The 21,958-nt window shown below is 34.0% G+C and overlaps 1 protein-coding gene and 1 pseudogene across 1 annotated transcript; one reads left to right on the forward strand and one right to left on the reverse strand.

Moving 5' to 3' along the window:
• The window catches only part of LOC128169113 (uncharacterized), a 113,537-nt pseudogene that overhangs the window by 54,469 nt on the left and 37,110 nt on the right, over positions 1-21,958 (forward strand).
• LOC128169119 (uncharacterized) lies at positions 12,489-13,727 on the reverse strand. The gene is made up of 2 exons (XM_052835284.1): positions 13,428-13,727; positions 12,489-12,542 (listed from the first exon to the last, which is right to left on the reverse strand). Exons 1-2 carry the CDS (start codon positions 13,725-13,727, stop codon positions 12,489-12,491), a joined length of 354 nt encoding a protein of 117 aa, XP_052691244.1.

Consider the following 21,958-nt stretch of genomic DNA (forward strand, 5'->3'; position numbering starts at 1 on the left):
GTCCTACAAAGGGTCTAAATCGGGCGTGTAAATTGACAAAAATGTTACTAAAGTTTTAAAAAAATATTCTATGCTTAATGTCAAAAGGTTTGTTTTTAATTTTTTTTACAAAGGTCAAAAAATTTAAGTAATGAATTATTCATTGTTGAATAAGACATAAGTGTTTAAATGCTGTCAAAGTCATTATCATAAGTACGTCATAAGTCAGTAATATCAATGAGATTGTTAAGCAAAATCATTGAATAGTGCTTTCTAATAAATACAAGCAAATTTTGATGGGGGCTTCCACCCTGGTTTAGCAAAGTATGTAAATATATAACTATTAGTAATCAGAAATAGATTAATCAGAAAGGTCACCGGCTGCAGATAAAATGGGTTGTTAAGCATAACGAATAACCTTAGTTATTCAGATTTGTAGTTATACATTTATACATTTATATGAATATTTTCGATGAATATGGTGTACAGTCAGTTCAAGCATATCTTTTACAACATACACCATAGCATAACATAGGATTGAAATCTCATACCATAGCATTGGAATCTCATACCATAGCATACAATCTCATATAATCTCATCCGTCATAGCATACCATAGCATAGCATGCAACATGATTTTAAATCGGTTTTAAATGTTTTTATTTGGAGGAATAAATGCTCACATTGCGGATAAATGATTAACTTTCGCTTTGTTTCACTTTACTTCCATATGTGTGGAACTCTTCTGTGTATGGAGGCGTGTTTGTTAAAATCTCATAGCATACCATAGCGTACCATAGCATTAAGCCATTCATTTCAATTTCTCATAGCATAGCATACAAATCTCATGGCATTGATTTAAAATCTCATAGCATATCATTAAAATAGCATACCATAGCATAGCATTAATTTGTAAAAGATATGCATGAAATGACTGTATTACCTCAAACATATTAGATGGTGTTGAATTATAACATCGCTGACTAGCAAAATCATTTGCTGGTCGGATGCATAGGATAATGAACACCTCTCCAACTGAGGCGTTTGGGGATTTGGCGATCTCACCCCAGAGGGTAAGACGGACCGTTCTCCCTTCATACCCCAGCTGGAGGGCCTGCCTCTCCGGAGAAGTTGTCGTATTAGACATATTTTCAATCTGCAAAGATAAATTTTAAAAAAATTATGAAAACATTAAGTCGTAAAGAAAATGCAATGGCGTCAAAACCAGAAAAGAGAGGGGACTAGGAGAACTTATCCAACCTTTTCTATTTTTGCAAAGATAGACATTTTTATAATACATGTAAATGGAACAATCATTTTTCAGAGGCATGTTAATGGGGAGTCACATTCGTCCCCTAAAACTGTCAAATATAGTTAAATCGAACTCTTTTTGCCAAAAAGAAAAAAGAAATTGTGGGTCTTAATTATCAACTTTTTGGAAACTCGTGGTTTTTTTCTATACATTAGGCTGATTTCAACTTTGTGACATGTGAAAACCCATTTTAGTCACTCTCTCTCTGTGGGATCATGTACCATGGGCACATGGTTAAGTATTCTAAAACTTTATTTATATTTTCCATTTTCTTAAACTGATTAATCATAAAAAGGAAAAGTAATTGGGGCTTATCTCTAGTCTCTCGGCTGCAATATAACATGTTTGGTGTATTATTTCCATTAGAGTTAAAAGTACTTGAGTAATTTCCACTGGCCCCATTGAGATTCGTTTGGTATCGTCAACAGCGGAAGTATCCGCCATTTACAATATCCATGGGCTGCAAAAGTCTTTTATTGTGTTCTTCCCACTTCTGTCAAAGTTCCGCTAATCTGAAATTTAAAAAAAATTGTTATTGTGTATTATTTAAATACAAATCACTTCTAAAATTTCATATCATTTAAAAAATGACTTTTCGCGATGATTGGAATTTATAAAACTTGCACATGTAAGAAAATGAAAGTATGTATGGTACAGGGATGTGGGGCATTACAACGGCAATGACCTTTAACTCATGTCCAAAGACTGGATGGCAATGGCCCCGAAGTATCCGAAACCAGGAATTCCTCTTCTTGGCATTCTCCTTGCTGAAGGTACAATGTACCAAGCGTTGTTACTCGTCATTTTCCAAGACGTTGATGAAGAATTTAACTGTCTTCACTCTTTCTGTGAACTTTGATAGGATAGTAAATTTGAGTTTAGATTGTGTGTGTAAAAAAATGCCTTTTCAGACAAAATAAAATATAACAAGAAACACATACACGATAGAGATAACTTCTGAAGTCATATTAAAACATTGTTTGTTCTATTTCCTATCGTCAGCGTGTTTTCGTGGTCGTGTTACTATAGTCTGTCCCAAGATATTTTTGCCGCATATTTTCTTAAATTATTCAATATTTATAAATACCTCTTGGTTCAGACGATGTTCATTCAATGGTATGAAAACATCCCAAGATTTCCCCTTTGAAACGCCCCCTCTAGCTTGTCGGGTATCAGTACACGGCTAAAAATAAAATCTCTACGAGGTTTTTCCATTGCCAAGGAGATGAAGTCGCCCGGATGATAACGTTGAAAAATTGCGCGAGGGGTCCCGAGTATTTCCGAATGGAGAAAAGATGTCAACATTCCCCATTATAAATCTCCGTAGGAAATCTGTTTTCGTTCCTGTGAATTTTTACGAGGGAAAAATGATAATGTGTGAACGAAGTTATCTTGGAAATTTTCCCTTCCATCCATTTTAATTGCACTTCAGTCACAGGTATGTGTATTAAAAATCGTTCAAATATGCAGCAAAAATAACTTGGGACAGACTAATAGTATTCATAAAGTTGAGTATTGTTTGAACAAGGTTAAAGATATTTATTTTAGATTCGATATCATATACAACTCACGCCTATACATTTTATTTAAATAAAAAAATCACTGACGATTGGTAAATGTCGTAATTAAAGTAAATCCTTTAGAGGTAATAACGTAAGATACTGATGCTATTGTTTTGAAATAAAGCTTAAATTATTCTTTTTATAAACCACACATGATAATCACAATATATTCTCATAACATACCGGTATTGTGATACATGTATGATTAGCCCACTATAATTTAAAACAGATATACATATATACATTAAAGAGGGCAAAATAGAAATAATATATACACATTTAAAATTATCTGTTCACTTCTTAGCATACATATTTGTTATACATTGCATATTTGATAAGGGTATACTAAAGGATGAATTAATTTGTATTCCCATAAATTAAAAATGACATAGGCTGGACAATAATTGAAATGAAGTTACTAAAAAGACACATTGCTGAAGTAGGTTAGTTTATAGAAACTCCTCAATGATGTGACTGGGGATGTTTCTCTCTGGTTCCCAAGTAAGATCTTCATATCCTTCCCATTTGACTAGAAATTCCGTTTTCCCATCTTTCTCTCTTTTGTCGATGATTTTTTTAACGTAGTTAAATGGTTCATTGTCTGTAATTATCAATATTTTAGAATGAATTCTTTTGAAATTAAAATATTTGAAAGATAATTAAAACTGAATCACACGTCAAGATCAATTTTATAAGGTCAAATCTTTCAAACTTCTGATCTGCATGAATATAAAAATAATATACAAGATCAGTCTCAAAAAAGTACCTGAACATTTAGACTGAAATCCTTTTCTGTTTACAAAGTCAGCTTCATTTGCAGTCGGTGTGGAAATTCTTATTTGTGTTCCATCAACACAACCTAGAACTTTAGGAAATCCTAAGAAAAAAGAAATGTTTATATTATAATGTATATTCCTGTATTCAATGCTACATGTACACATCGTGTAGTGATCCAGGTTAAAATTGGAGATTTGTTTCCATATACATATTGCAAGATGTATTTCAATATGTTGTAAAATTCTCAATGCTACAGATGTATATTTATAAAGACGCTGACCCAACCCCAGCATTGACCCAACACCAACAAAAAACAAAAACAAACAAACAAATAAAATACTAAGACCCCAGCGGGATAGATATAAAAAAAACCATAAACTTTGAAAAAGATATTCCCTCTTATATACTACATGTAAGTACAAAATTTTATTTAAATACTATGGCATCCATTTGTAATATCTGCACTGACCTAGCACCCCCCTCCACCACATATAGACTCAAATGAATTTATTTATTTATTTCGCAAATTCACTTTAAAGTGTAAAATCTAGTTTATTTAATAATTGCTATGAAAAGATGAACAAAGGTACTTTAATCTTACATATGTCCATACATATTTCGAAAGGGGGGTTGGGGGGGGGGGGTTGAGAGTGGGTTGTTTTATGATGTTCAGTCATTTATCGCAGGGTGGTAGTGGTATGAGTACTCTGATTTTAGTGTGTTGAATGTATTAATTTGTAAACCAATTGACAATGAACATCCTTGATAATCAAACTGACAAGTGCAACAGACTTTTAGTATTTCATATTGTAATACACCTCTCTTGGATCCACCACCCATAATTCGGTAACTGCCCTTTGCGGAACTCTTTTGAGTGAAAAACCCCAAAAAGTCAATCATCTTTGGAGATATGTGAATTATGTTCGATGTCTGTACAAGCTTTAATCAGAAACATTTATGTCTAAGCTTTTAAAAACACCTTTATTACCGAATGTTAAGAAGTTGAACTCTCAGAATTGTTTACTTTTACAATGTTTATTGTGCTTTTAAAGCAGAATCGCAACCTTCATTTTACGGCGCATACAACTCTTAACAGTGTGTACGATGATTACCTGCAATTCGGCGGAATCCTTCCCTGACCTTACTGGCCATGTCACCCACCGGAAATTTAATCATGTGTGTGAACACCTCAATAATTGCCCTTGCCACAGATTTTACCACTCTTCCTGCACAGGATTCTGACACATTCAAACTGTTTCCAACAAGTCGCAGGTGTGCCCCGGTGGCCACGAATGGTAGGAAAAGGAGCACCTGGATAAGCGGGGGAATGGGCCGATTCCTGGCAGTGTCTGTCTCTAGGTTGTTGTCGATTCCATCCACGATAAACAGAATGGTTTCTGTAGAAAACCTGTATCTTTGATACACTTCTTCCTCATCAAGACTTTCCAGAGGATTACTTACGTCTCGAAAAACACGAGGTCGCCTCAATGGAACCGCGTTCTGTCTTCTGCGACGCCGAGAATTGGGGAGTTGAGAATATTCTCAGACTTGAGAACATTCTTAGACTGAAGAATGTTTTATGACGGCGGACCCTGGGCATGTAAACCATTAAATTCTCAAACATTTGACTTCTTGTCGATTCGTCGGGAGTTTGTAGACTTAAATCTACTAAAAAAAACCCGTGTGGGACACAAGTAGCATCTCAATAAGCAGACATTAAATTCGGCATGTCTATTTGTCAACTCAATACCGTGATTTCGAGATTTATCTCTAGGATTTTTAAACAACACCATGTAATGAGTATTCAAACTAATCGTGTGGTGTTGAACGGCTCGATCAATCACATTCTGAGTAATGTAAATTACACTAATATTGCAATGGTGAGCTATGCGAGTAAACCAATCTACAATAGATTCGATGGCTTTCCCTCCCATCATATCATCAAAAATTAAAAGGTGACTGACACTAAAATCAGCTACTATTTCCTCGTCGTTTTCTGGAATATTACGAATAAACTTTACTTGATCTTGTAAAGATCCGTAAGCGGGTTGCCATTCTTGATAACACAAAACAATTGTTCGGGGGGGGGGGGGGGGGGGGGAGGGGAAATCTAATGTTAATTTAATATTAGCTTTTTAACAAATTCTGTTTTCCCCCATTTAGAAGGACCTGCTAAGACCATAATAAATTCGTGTTTTAATTAAAAAGGAGATTCTGTTTTCCCCCTTTTAGAAGGACTCGCTACGACCATAGTAAATTCGTGTTTTAATTGAAAGGGAGAGAGTGACTCGTAAGAATACATGTTGGTGTATGAGGGAAGTGAGACTGGTGTTCATATTTTATTTTATTTTGCAAAGTAATAGAAAGCAACTTTACGTAAAATATGGGTGGCCCTTAAAAGGGCTGTTGGGTCTTTTTTCTTATTTTTGTTCTTCAGCCAAAAACTCTCCCTTAAATCTTCACACAGGACAGGAGTTAATGCTCTGGTATATCCCTACAACACAGCGAAAACAGACCTTTATGGTTTGTCATCTTTTACAACTTATCTGCAGATGGTAATTTTCCCCATAGCATATTATACATTCTCCATTCCTTTCTTTTTCAGCCTTGTTAGCCCAGCTAGGTTATATCGTCAGGTATTTTCTGGGATCTAAAGGATGACGAGTATGGGAGTACACCTCAAGGAACATGTCAGGTGATGTGATGACTTCTATCCCTGGCAGGAGCTGGTGGAGCAATTGGTCCAGGGAGGGTAGCAATAAAATCTTATTATGCCCCCCCCCCCCCCCCAATTATTTTAATCTTTATTAAAACATATGAAATGGCTCCAAACCAGTATAATTTTCCGCTGTAATATTTTCTTAAGAATAGCGATAATGCCTTTGTCCCCGTAACAGAAATGTGTCAGAGCTATGGAAACTTTTAACGGTGTTGGTTTTATTTACTCGTGTATGAAAAACGAGTGCTTATATTGGATTATCATTTCAATGTTTTCAGGTGAATGTACTTTACTGATATCTACTACCTCACATGTAATCTAATCAGCACACAGAGAGACTGTAAACTTTAACCTGTCTGTATTGTTTTTCAATCTAAACGACACAATCAGAAAAAAAAAGTTATTTAGAAATTTTCTTTCTATTGTTCTGTTTAAAAGAAAAACAAAAAAAAAACCTTATTTGTTATTTAATGACTCCATAGTTATAAAAAAGAATAAAACCTTACACATGTTATAAGCGAATTCGAATGTTGTTTTTTTTTTAAATGTTGAATAAAATATAAAGGCACAAAGTTAAATATATACTGCACGGACTACTACATTTTAAAAAATATAGCGAATCCAAAGTGCAACTTTAAAAATAATTGTCAATGTAAGTAAGACTTGGCAACACTATTAATCAGACGCGATAAAAACAGCCGCATTAAGAGGTGCAATATCAGACTCTTAAAAAACACGATAAGTTAACATTAAGCTTAAGGTATAACACCGGTATTCGACGAATCAAAATGAATTAGTTAATTGTTGTTTCATATATATACATTTTTCTATTTTCCTTTACTAATTTTTTTAAAGAAATGTTAAAATTGATATTTTTTGTAGGGACTACTTCTTTCATCGCAGAAAAGCAACTTTCTTAAAGTGTGCAGTCTGTTTACATACAAACAGAAAACACGTGGTTTTGAGGTTTAAAGATATTTTGAGAGAAAGCCGTATTGTGTGCCCTTTTTGGTGTCAGCTCATAAGATAGGTAACAAATAACATTTCCATTTTGTCAAGAGAAATATAAACTGATTTTTTTTTTACCTCTTAAGTGTTATATAGTAAATTACCGGTGTGATACCTTGGAACATAAGTAAATATGACAGTTATACGGATACACCAAACACTTCAACTTCACAAAGTGCGAGATATTCGGTTGTCTTGGAGATCTTTACGAATCTCCCCTGTGGTGGTGTAGGACAGTAGATGTCGACCACCAGCTGTGACCCAGTTCCGGGACCACCAAAGAAACCACAGGGATTGTTGACATCTGATTCAGTCAGGCCAACAGTGACGGTAACATCTCGTAGCCGGTTTGTATAATCTTGAAAAGTGAAAAAACATAATCAAATCAAAGTACCGAAGAACTGACAGGAATTGATTTTATCAAGTACATGTACATGTAGTTTCTAATCTGTATTTGAATTACGCACATTTTTACATTATGAACTTTTGGACTTTTTGACACAAGAGTAAATTCAATCAAACTATGTATCAGTGATAGAAATATTTCTGGAGAATTTATGGATCCAATCATTATTGAACTCTCGTCTCGTTCAACCAGACGCCCGGCTTTCGCCGTTAATCTCTGACAAGCAAGAGAGACTCTGCTTGTCGGAGATTTACGAAGACAGCCGAGCGTCGAGTTTAACGAGACTATATTGAACTCTGGCGTAAGAATACAAACAACTACAAAAAATATATAAATTGTTCGTACTATTTTAAATCTTATTATTTTAAAGGTATTTATGAATAAGTTTCCTTGAAAAACAATGCTTTAGCATACATTATTTCGAATTTATCAATTATTATCAAGAACTAATTCTTGTCAGCGGCGATGATTTGTGCTTTGGTCCAAACACTGTTTCATTTTCGGTTTGCCAGAGTAACTGCATAGGAGAGTTAATTAAAATCAACACCCAAAAATGAATGAAAAAAATACCATTTAAAGAAAGGCATTTTTCAAATTTAAATAATATGTTTTCTCATTTCATTATTCTTATGCATGTTATATATGATTATGAATGGCTTCACAAAGACACATTTGAGACAAATTAAACTTGATAAGTATTAAAATTCTTCCTGCAAAAAAGCAAAAACAAACAAGAGGCCCATGGGCCACATCGCTCACCTGAGGAACAATGGGTATGATAAAATCAGCTTAATGAAGTCATAATACAAACAATCTGGACAATGTACAATAATACATGTAGATCCTGTAAAAATAAAATCCATTTTCCCCCCTGGATATTCTTATGTTTATAATCATTAGTCCCTTTTCTAACAGGATGATTTTATAGTCATATCACATGTTGAGTATTGCAGTCCTCAAAAAGATCCTTTACAATTGTTTATATATGGGATATTAAGCTACATCAAACTCTGAACCTTCTTGTGAAGCCGAAGAATTGTCCTGGAGCCAAAGTCTTAACAATTATAAAGAATCATCTGGCTGATTAGTTTCTGAGAAGAAGATTTTAAAAGATTTACTCTATATATTCCTTTGTAAAACTTTAACACCCCCCCCCCAAATTGTGCCCCATCCTACCCCCAGGGATCATGAATTTCACGACTTTGAATCTACACTGCCTGAGGATGCTTCCACACGAGTTTCAGCTTTCCTGGCTGATTAGTTTCTGAGAAGAAGATTTTCAAAGATTTACTCTATATATTCCTATGTAAAACTTCGACCCCCCCCCCCCCATTGTGGCCCCACCCTACCCCTGGGGGTCATGATTTTCACAACTTTGAATCTACACTACCTCAGGATGCTTCCACACAAGTTTCAGCTTTCCTGGCTGATTAGTTTCTGAGAAGAAGATTTTTAAAGATTTACTCTATATATTCCTATGTAAAACTTCGACCCCCCATTGTGCCCCACCCTACCCCTGGGGGTCATGAGTTTCACAACTTTGAATCTACACTGCCTGAGGATGCTTCCACACGAGTTTCAGCTTTCCTGGCTGATTAGTTTCTGAGAAGAAGATTTTCAAAGATTGACTCTATATATTCCTATGTAAAACTTCGACCCCCCATTGTGGCCCCACCCTACCCCCGGGGGTCATGAATTTCACAACTCTGAATCTACACTACTTTGATGCTTCCACACAAGTTTCAGCTTTCCTGGCTTTCTGGTTCTTGAGAAGAAGATTTTTGAAAATTTCTCGAAATTTTTCATTAATTTCTAATTATCTCCCCTTGAAAACTAGTGTGGCCCTTAATTTTCACAACTTTGAATCATCTTTGCCTAAGGATGATTTGTGCCAAGTTTGGTTGAAATTGGCCCAGTAGTTCTTGAGAAGATGTTGAAAATGTGAAAAGTTTACGGACAGACAGACAGACGGACGACAGACAAAATGTGATCAGAATAGCTCACTTGAGCTTTCAGCTCAGGTGAGCTAAAAACTAGATGATAACTTTTACTTTTACTCTATTAATTCAATGATGTTGTCGAAGTAATTGACCATTACAGCAAAACTATCAACACCATATTGTATCGATCCATTATATTTCTAGTTTGCTATGCTGAGACTTTGTACGCTTACCTCCTACATGGTCTTTTCTTTGCAAATCATATTCATTAATTTATAGAACGAAATCAAATTTCAAAAAAAATGTCAACCTTGCCTTTTTACATAGCAATATCATAACTTTATCAATTAATTGCTGAAAAAAGCACTTCAAATTTTTTTTAGTTTTTGATTCTATATATGAACAAAATGGGATGGCACATAAAAAAATTGTCAATAAAAATTCTTTTTAAATATTTAATATATCAATGTGACAAATTTTGGTTGGACGACGTTTATTCAAGTTCAGACTGTAATCATATATAGCCATTTATAATTTTGGTATAGGGCTTACTGGCCTTAAAAATTATGAATTCAGCTGTATGGGAGTAGAGCAGATAAATTTTAAACATTATATAGATTAATACTATACATTCAGAGTCCCCAGAGTCAAATCCCATACCCCGTGGGGCATGAAATATACATTTTTGGTAGAGAGCTTCCTGGTCGACATAACTTTGAATTTACTTCTTAAAAAGTCTTGAAAGTAGAGAAGCTGATTTTTAAGATTAAATGCATTAACACTAGCTGATTTTTAAGATTAAATGCATTAACACTATCTGACCATTTTGGCCCCACATTAGAGTCAACACCCATATCAGGAGGACCATGAAATATTTAACTTTTATAGATGAATTTGATTTTTCTTACACATGTACTGGAGAGAAGATTTTTAAAGTTAGAAAGTTAGAGTTTTATAATATGTGTGAGAAATGACTTAAGGAAATTGCCACAAGTTTCAATAAATATGTTTTACTGAAGGAGAACCCTGTGAATCTGTGTAAATAGAGGTTAGTGAAAATGGTGGGTTCACGTAAATGACCTTATTTTTTTTATACCTCAAAGGAATTGGCAATATTTGGCATGCTTTTTCATAAAATTGCATTTCTTAACTTTTTAATTCCACAGAATGTCTTTTCATTAAATGTAAGTGCAAGTTAAAGGTCGCAAAGGACATTTTCAGAAAAAGTACCCGGAAATATATTTTTTGAAAACCGAGAGTTGCTGTACTTGAAGGCTTATGAGTGTTGCTATAATTCATGAAATTATTTTTTATAATTATCCTTAGTTAAAAGGATGTCTCTGGTTGAAATTGATATGCAATATGTAGGCCTCTGATGTTAAGTACATGAGCATCAGAAGTTACATGCGAAACTTTCAGCTAACGCTGTTGTGTTGACTTTACACAGTGAAATTGCAAGTTAAAGACTGGAGGTAAAATAACTCGAAAAGTACGTGGATGGGACATAGTAAAATTTCTGACATGTGATGGTGCACGCGGTACAAAAGGTCAAACCTTTGCAGGGATTTGCTGGGATAGGTCTAAAAAAAAAAGACAAATTATGAAAAATGGGCGAAATATGAAAGGGCTGAAATCTCAGAAAACCCATTATGTAAAAACATTTACTCATGTTGACTAGTAATTTTCCTTAGAGATTGGTGATTGGCCTTATAAGGAGAAAAATATGTGTTGACTAAGGTATAGATGAAATTCCAGTTATAAATTTCCGAACACACACATCCCTTGGCTACAGTGAATTGTATAAAACAAACTCTCTCCTGCCACCTAAGATAAATATCATAGTTCAACAATCGGTCTCTTGATGACAACAAACGTAAATTGACAAACGAAATGTATTTGTTTATTTGAGTATTTATATGTTACGCCAGCCAGTGGCATATCTTATCCGGAAATATTACTTCCACCTATGTTTTACGTATACTGTATACCTGGGACATCATCCCGTCAGATGAACCATAGACAGTAGAGCGACTGGAAACATGATACGCGCTTCGACAGCCACCTACCACAACGCTGAAATTACTCGCAGCTCTCAGTCTGCTCACCAAGCTGATGGTTCATCCCCCTTAAAGTGATTGGCGAAACAAGACTCACCTTCGTTCGAGACAACCATAAGCTATATTTCGAAGGACTAGTTGTCGAAAACCTTGACAGTGAAGTGCTAGCCGGCATACCGTTCATGGAAAACAATGACATAGCTATCCGCCAATATGGATAAATAAGTCACAACACTCGTGAACGTGGTTGGAGAAACCGCGCATTTATTATGAAGACCGGAAGAGAACAGAGCATGCTACTATACAGTAAAACATAGGTGGAAGTAATATTTTCGGATAAGATAGGCCACTGGCTGGCGTTAGTCATTTTTTTGTGTCTAGAATATTGAGTTGAAATAGAGACTTCGTTTCTAACATTACATTGGAGACAATCAAAGCGCGTAAAGCAATTCTTGTGATGAATGTCTGTAAAAAGAGATACGATTTTGTTTTACGAGCAAAAATTGTAGAAGGATGCTTCGAATGCCCATCTCTGCTAAGGTTGTTTCTTTTGATTATATAATTAAATGACACTATTACCAAGTATTCCGTTATCCGTTATTACTGCATTCAAACATAAATGTATTAAAACAGCTATAAAATTGTGCTACTAACCCAATAATGTATTGTTAGGCAACTAGTTACATGTAGCCTACCTCGAATACAGTTAACTTCCTTATTGGAAAGCGTCACACACAGATCGTCAGTAGAGCATGACAGGCATCATCCGGAATATGGCCAGTCTACAAGAGAATCAGGGTGGATGATTTTGGGGGAAAGATAAGAGAGGGGCCTTGTTCAGATATGCAGGTGCACTAAATATATTGCAAAGATATGCGAGCGCTCTCGAGAATACTTGCTCTACTGAGTAAGCCTCAGTTGTACATGATATACATGACGTTGATGGCTATTTGTTTACGGCAGGGGCGGATCCAAGATATGAAATGAGAGGGGCGCCAGTTTTAGGCAGGGGGTTTTTGTAGGATAAAAAAGAATTTAAATGAAGACTTTTGTGATATATCGTCTCGTGATTATACTTTAAAAGAGTATTAAAACAATTCATAATCTTTAAAGGTTTGTAGGTAACAGACAATCAGTAATCCCATCAAAACCCATCAACTTGTACAATATTAAATGGAAGAGTCGTATATAATATTAGCTATTATGAACAATATTAGTTAGATGTGATTGAAAGGTCACAGTTGAACCAAATGAAAGGAAACCGTAACTTAAATGTGTTTTCCATGTAGGTTACACCATTGATTAGTCATATGTAAAGAAATTCTCCGAGTGCGCTCCCCTCATTGAGTCCGTCAATGTATAATGTGTTTTTTCATGCCAACATAAGTATATGAAATTGTAACATTTAAAAATTATAAATATCGGAATATACTAGTGTATGCATATTATCCAGGTTATAACATAAACAAGAAATTGCATAATTACAATAATTCCCATTTCCTAAACAGAATCTGAGACATATACATGTAAGGATAAAAACAAACTTTTGCAGGTTAATTGAGTAAATGAAGTTTTAAACTTAGTTTTGTTCATTGTGTTAAAGACACTTTGAATAGAAGATTCAGAGAGAGAGAGTGAGTGAGAGAGAGAGAATAAACTGCATGTACCTGCTCGATTTCAATTCTAATATAGTCAGATTTTGATTCCGTTTCGTCAATGGCCGACACGAGTTCACAAAGTAGTTCCTGTTTCCGGTAGTTGACTCCCCGACATAGCCTAGGTCTATGTTCACATTCCCGGACACACTGCTGTTGTCCAATGATCTCCAAAACCTGTACAACGGGACCACGATACCTCTTGCCGTGAACAACCGCGGATGTCCCTCCTTCGGTTAATGAAACCAAACAAAGCAGTACTGTTGTAAATGTCACAACATTCAAAGATTTACTAACTAAAGAGCCAACCATTATGTGCGTGTTCTAAAGAAAAAAACCAGTTAAATAATATTTCTGTTTTCTTTGCTGACGAATTACACAATTTAGTAAATACCAAAAACGTGTTATATTATAACTGGCCAAAATATTGATTTCTTTCTTTATTGCTTTTAACGGAATTAATTATATATATAAGGAAGTTCTCTAGAATAACTGTCGTTAAACGGTTCGGAATATTAGATCAGGAGGCACACAAATGGAAATTCTCTTTAAAAATGATCAACGTTGTCAACAGGATGTGATACATTATTCATGGTACTTTTTTTCTTGCATGAGGATATTTTTTTTTTATATTTGAAGCCCCTTTCTGTTAAACATGTACTTTTACATGTACCACAGTGCCTGCTTGATATTTGCAACAACAAAAACATTGAAAAATAAAACATTTTCAAGATGGCTTTTTTGGTGACGTGAACAACAGTACTGGTGATATAAATAGATCATTTTTTTCATCACTTGATTTCCAGCTGGTCATCCATTCCCCAACAACCATTGCAGGCTCTCTTTTATGCAACATTTTTGTATCTAACATACCATTATTTAAAAGTGAATTTGTTTTTTTCTTTTTGTTGCATATGCCAACCTCTATATCCATTTACATAGATGGAGTTCAGAATGTGAAAATAAAAGGGAAACCACGACTGTAACACCAAACATTTTAGTCCATCCAATGGTGAAAGGGAATTAAAACAGTATCTCATGAACAACAATTACCAGACATTATCAAACCAGTTGTTGGATTTTACCAGACATTATCAAACCTGAAGCCGATTTTTTCACATCACGGTTTCCATTACGTTATGCACCTTTAATAACAACAGTATACCAATATCTTCGTCTAACACCCAAAGGAGTAGATGAGTGGTGTTGCAATTACAACACACTTAATTCTATATAGTACATGTAGCTAGAAACAGTTGGGTTCAGTGTTGTTCATACACTTGGTACCCAGCAATACAGTGTCTCATGTGCCAATGTGGCAGCAAACAATGCATGGATATTTCACAATGCAAACATTTGGATGGAAGTTGAAATTCAGCCAATGTTAAACAAATGTTTAATTTGTTAGTTGAATTCTAGTATTGTTTATCATGTATAAAATGTATGTGTTATATTATTACATTGGTTCAATCTTGAAATGTCAACAGTCTATCTACTTAATAGAAATAAAAGTTAAAGGAAGTGAACATGAAAAAATTATCATCTGTTTGATGTGTATAACCATTTAGACACAGCTTTCCTCAGTAAGAAGATATACCACTTAGAATAACTAACTCTTGCAATCCTTGTGCGCTGCCATATTGTTAAAATCATTACCGCTCTGCTGGGTTTTCATATCGCATAAATGACGTAGTCTTTTACATTTTAACATTAGCTTGAACATTATGGTTATGTGAGCATAAATCATTTCAGATTCCTCAAGAACAATACTTACTTAGGTACTTATGTCAACAGCACAATTTCAATTTAAACTTTGTTAAAAAAAAACCGATTCAGTTGAACCTGCTCGGGCCGGCGACAACTCTAACGTAATGTATTAACAACCCTGGTTGTTAAAAGTTAAACAGCAACATCATCTCATGTATATGTAGTATTTATATAAAGAATAAAAAAGAACAGAAAATAAAAATATGAGGTTAAATGTTTTCAGAGAGATTCAACAACGTCTTATATGTAAAGTTATGGTCCAAGTTTACATGTTAAATTTGTATACAGTATTTTTCAGATGATGATTGACATTTAGGCCGAGTTCAAATAATTGAATGAAGTACAGTCCTTTTACTTATATCTAAGTTTCAAGTTAAAAGTCATAATAAAAAAAAATGTACTTGCATCAGTGATTTCATAATGTTCACATCGGGTAAATGTGCTTAAAAGGTTTGCGTGTCCATAGCGCGGAAACGAGAAGTAGTAAAACCGTCAAAGAAGCAAACATCGAAATCATTACAAAGTAAATTCATTCCACAATGCAGTGCACAATCTCCCAATGACTTCATTTTCATGTTGTGAACATCGAAAACACATGGATCCATGGTCTCGAAAACATATTCTTGTTTGATGAAGTGCGAACAAAAAGCAAATAATTGTATATAACAGTATATTAATAAAAAAAACATGTCAATATAAAGTTAATGCCAAGACTTGTATTTTACGATTTTCTTTAGTTGCTGCTACTAAATTCCTAATCAGATTTAAGAACAATAGACCCCATGAACTTCGGAATTCAAATGAATATAATTTCGTACAGACCTATAATTATTTATCATTTATCGAAGTGATACCTGGGAAATTGCAAAGTTTTCAATTGCCAGATCAAAAACAAGGGCTGGTTTATGATAACTTTTCATCTGTATATACACGTATATGAAAGACGCCGCTATGAAAACAAAATTTGAGGGACTTTTTATTGTCCTTTATAATTAGATCCGTTACCCTTCAATATTTTGCATTATGTTTCCTCTCTTTTAATCATTTCTCTCTTTTTCATTTGCATCCGTCAAACTTCTCGAAAGTTACATGGTATGTATATCAAGGTGATGGATGCTGCGACCCGCAAAATATTTTGAAATACCGCGTTAAAACAAGCTAGATTGCCCCCCCCCCCCCCGCCTCCATTTTGATAAAAGCCGAAAGCGTACGCTATGTAAAATTGGCAATCACCTATTTCATATTATCAAAGGAAAAAATCGTTTTCAAAAATATTAGCATAATGGAAGTATAAACTAGAAAACTGACCAGTCAGGAAGGGCCCCGCTATGACAATTAATATAGAGAAGTGAAAATTTTTTTGAATTCTATCTTCTTTATATTAACAATGATGAAAAATAAATGCCCGGCAGAAGATGAAAGAACTGGATAATTATATAGGATCTCGTGATTTGTAGTTGAATATGATTTTCATCCAACAATTAAAGTGTTTTTTTCTTGAGCCTTAGTGAGGGGATAAAACACACAAGTTGGATAAAAATCATATTATACTACAAATCATATGAGATTCTATTTATCCCATGTTTTATACACCACAATCAATGTTTACACTGTTTATAAAACTCCACATTATTTTACTTCATTATGCCTACGCAAATCCCATTGTAAAGTCACAACTGTGGGATATCAAAAAAATATCCAATGAGACATATCCACGGGATAAAGGGGGTTAACATGGGATGAAATAAAATTTGTTAAAAAAACAAAGAACTGATACCAATTATCATAAATGATTGTGTACGGTATTTTAACCAAAATAAAATATGAATATTATATTTTAAATCCATATTTCAAAGAATGTACACAGTATTACACATCATTCGAAATTGACCTTAACTTCAAAACCAAGTTCATTTGCAGACACAGGCAGTGCAGTAATTAATCTCAATGTGACAGATAAAGATAAAGCTTAGGATTTTCTTCCTGTGGAAGGTTAATTAATCCCAAAGGACAAATATTGCAAAGCCTTCCATGTATACAATGGTAACATTCTCAGCAGTTATCTCTCTTTGCCCATTCATTCTCAGCAGTTATCTCTCTTTGCCCATTTATTCTTATGCATAGTTAGGAATCTACCCCACCACCCCAGCTCCAAACCAAAAGACATAGAGAACCAAACTTGGCATCAAAATATGTATTTCTGCCTACTGAACTACCATACCAAATTTGAACTTGATTGGGCAACCATAAAAAAAGTTATTAGAAAAAAACAGGAAATTTGTGGACGGAAGAGTGACAGACGGACGGACAGAAGGACGGACGGACAGAGTGATTACTATAGGGCACCCGCAAATCCTTGCGGGGCCCTAATAAAATGAAGAAAAAAATCATTGTTTGTTTAATGATTTTTCGTACAAACTTAAAACCAATTATTCTAGACTAACATACATACTTAGCATCACATGTTTTTTTGGGTGCTGTAGGCAAGAGATATTATCGAGATGCACTTAAATGGCAAAGGCACTGGTGGTATTTTTTTCAACAAATGCCAAAACACGGAACAAAAGTTAAGAACGAGTCAAAAGTTAATCAAAAAGGAGCTGTCAACAATTAACAAACCCTAGCCAATAAACGACATCAAATAAAACTATATTTAAGCATCAGCAGAAAGATCTCTGCAAATGCAGGTCGTTTTAAAATAAACGCAACATCAAACCAAGTTGTTTTTTTTTAAAACAGGGGTTGTCAGGGTCCCTTATAATTGTAAAATCTAAAAGAAGGGTTTAAAGAACATATGTACCAAAAACACATATGTACAAAAACATGAGAAATCATGAAGTATCACATCATTAACAGATCAACAGATATAACTATAGATGAACCAGTCTAATGTAAGCTGTATGATGTGTCTTGAACCACCCTTTAAAATCACGAATATATTCATATATATCAATACAGCAATTTTTTAATAATTGTGAATATAACAAAATCTAAAATTTCATGTAAAAATTAAAATCATAAAAACCGAACTCATCCTTATCATATAAAGATTTAAAGCTTAAAGAACATATGTACAAAAACATGAGAAATCACGAAGTATCACATCATTTACAGATCAACAGATATAACTATAGATGAACCAGTCTAATGTAAGCTGTATGATGTGTCTTTCACCATCCCTTAAAATCACGAAACATTCAGAGAACATTATTCTGAAACAAACCAGACATAGTGAAGTAGCCACAGCTCTACATCATTTGGATAACAGCTATTTCTTTTTTTTTCTTGGTTGTCAAATAAATCACGTACGTTAACTTCCACAAAACAACATTAACAAAAGTGTGAATTTATATGTTCATCATTCATGATTTCAATATTCATATACATTTTTAAAAAAATCATATATTTAAATACATGTAATTATTACTTGTTCTAAAATTTCTGTAATAATTAAACCATAAACCGAACTCATCCTTGGTATAAAAACTATTATTTCTTACATAAATTTTATACTCTAAACTCTTAACATGTTCATGAACAAAACATTTGGAAACAGTTAATTAATGCAGGAATATATTTATTACTCCGAGTTCATTTTCTACCATTCTTGAAGCCAAGCCAATGAGGCTATTCAATAATGATAATGAGAGAGATAGAGAGAGATATTGAATACACCGGGGATTCGGGAATTTGTAACACTTTCTTTAGCATGCGCCAATTTCAGTTGGTTAAATGGTTCTTTGTTACCATGTATTTCTACAACCTTCAAGTACATATTTTATTATTAAAAATGCGTCAAATTGTTTTGACCGACGCTTCTCCAACCGATTGTAGAAGGCGGAAAACATTACTGCATAATACTGAAACGAGAGAGAGAAACAAAAGCAAAAAAAAAAATTGCAGTTAATTAAAGGTGTGTTAGCTGAGAAATTCCAGGTTTCAGAACAGTAGAAGTCAAGTTGAAATGTGGCTAACTTTCAACTATACAGTTAGAAAGTCATTGAGCAGTATCACATGACAATAATAGATGGGCTGCGATTTAAGAGGCAAAGGTAAATTTTGAGGGGAAAAATTGATGCATAAGACTAACTAATGTTGGTTATTGTTTGGGTCAACCTTATTTAGTTAATCAGGGTTTCTTTCAGCATTTTTATCTTTGTATTTTACTTCTGCACAAGAAACATTGATCATTTTAACATATGAGCCTAGGAATAAGCTCGAAGTTGATATACATGCTTTGATTATGTCATGATGCATTGTCTCCTACAAATTCATTTGGTACAATGTACCTGGAATTAACTTAAAATTTATAGTTATCCGGTACTATTTCAAAGTTTGTAATCGGTATATTTCATATTCTTAGCAAAATGTTATTCATTTCATAGTTGCCAGTCTATAAATAGTGATGATTTCACTTTATAAAAATACAGTAATCAACATTTCTTTTAAATGCTTTCCAGCTTTTAACATAATGCTTTTGACAAAATGTGAATGAGCAACCTTTGGAGAAATTTTAATTCTTGATCGTTATATTTCAGTATGCAGATTTATGATTTAACTCCAGCGTTTCTTTTTGCATGGTAGTCATCTGCATCTTCATTGATTTTATTGATTTACAGTGACCCCCCCCCCCCTAAAACAACACACCGTATTACTTAAATCCCTAAGTACCATTGCAATTACCTGAACTAATTATTATTATTTATAGTAAAACATAGCTTTTGCAAATTTTGTTTGATGTACAGCTAATAACGTTTAATCAATATTGAAACCTGATAGTCTCATTTATAATTCAGGGCTGTGTTTAACAAACTAACTTACGACCAAATTAATGAATGGTATCTAATCAACAACTAATCAATGATTTATTCTAATGGCTCGAAAATAAAATAATGGGCAAATGGTTTTTATGTCATTTTTTTCTTTAAAGAACATTTTACGAGTCTGTAAACATTTACGACTTTGTCGTTAGTCCTTTTGTAAAATGCAGTCCAGGGCTTTTTTTTTATTACAACCCTTATCGTGCTTTAAGGTAATTTATTTTAATTGATATACAGGAATAGTACATTTTGAAATGAATATTTTATAAATCATACAAGTTTTTAAATCAAAATTAAGCAATGATTACGAATGTCGGTAATGTTTGAACCTATAACAAATCATTTTAGAAGGGACGCTATGTCGTCACGATCATGTTAACCCTCTGTTGCCTAAAAAAATGCACTTATGTGGTTATAATATCAATGCCATGGGTCGGTTTCTTTAATGTCATTTCGGTGTAAATTTTACAAAATGATAAATAAAAAAAATATTAGTCTTATAAACCGAAGTATAGATCATAATGGTTTTATGAATAACTTCATGATTGCACTAGCAAAATCCAGTAATTCAAATCAAGCTATTAAAAAAGTATTCTAAATGGAACGGTGTTCTGTTCTTTTCCAGTTTAATATTTCCGGATTACTTGTTCATACTCAATAAAGAACAGCAGCAATTATTATCAGATGTTAAAGTGACTTTGATTAATTTGATGATATGATAATTAATGAATCAAAACTAATAACAAAAAAAAATTAAGTAAACAACAAAATGCAAGGGAAATGTAGTGGATTACTACTTAGCTACAGCACCGGTTGTCAATGACAACCGCGCAATTCGTCCAAGAACCACTGATCTGAACTGAAATAGAACATGGTTTTTAACTAATTAATTTGATATTTCTGCATACTTCAACCACCTACAGCAAACGCGCCAAAACAACACACATCACTTCCTCTCCTCTATCTTAGTATTAGTCAGGCATATTTTTCATCCTTTAAAGCACATAGTGATATTCATTATTTCTTTATGAAGTTACACTGATCGTACAGTGTGTAACTGTACAAAAATTAGCTGCAATAATGTAGCCCTCTCCGATTTTTTTGATATATGATGTTTACTTGAGAGGGCTACAATTCCATAGGATCTCCGTATTGGTGCAAAAATATTTTTTTTATTGCGACCGACTTCGGTAAAAAAAGATCGTTTTTAAATCTGACTTCCTTTAAATGATTTTTAAAATTCAGGTTGAACAAAATAACCGTTTAAAAATCAAAACTAGATAAAACACAAGAGCATGTTTACTAGTCGTCTTTTTCAGCAGCCATGGCAGTTCTTTGGTGATTTTACGGGATTTACGCTAGGAATTTTGGTGGGCCTGATAACGTGACTGTAAGTGTAAATAAGAGATTTTTCCTCATTCTATCACTAAAACATCATTTAGGGAAATTATGTTTAAAAATGGGGGAATTCCTATCTTCAGTTCAAGATCCGCACTGAATTCTCATTGGCTGTCCCAAAATAAACCGATCAAGGTCAGTAAACATGGCTTACAAATTCCAACTTGTGTTAATGACATTCACGACAAATAATCGATATATGGACTATACTTGATATTTTTGGACCTATTTATGCCAGACACAACTACAATCTTTGAATTCAGGTAAGGAATGCAAGGTTATTGTCATACAATTTGAGCCGAAATCGTTGCGGGAGTAAATCACTCCCACACTTACACCATTACGAAGATTCTATGGAGTTGTAGCCCTCTCCCCCCAAATAAAATCAGGAGGGGGCTATATATTGCAGCTATACAAAAATCCACCTGAAAGAATGTTTTATATATGACATTAATAAATTTTATATTTCGGCACTTTTAAACTACTTTCAGCATAAGAACCCACACCATCATCACCGATCAACCAGATTTTGACTCAACCACAAGAACCCTCTTTACC

Source organism: Crassostrea angulata, unplaced genomic scaffold (genome assembly GCF_025612915.1).
Source record: "Crassostrea angulata isolate pt1a10 unplaced genomic scaffold, ASM2561291v2 HiC_scaffold_98, whole genome shotgun sequence".
Classification (NCBI taxonomy): domain Eukaryota; kingdom Metazoa; phylum Mollusca; class Bivalvia; order Ostreida; family Ostreidae; genus Magallana; species Magallana angulata.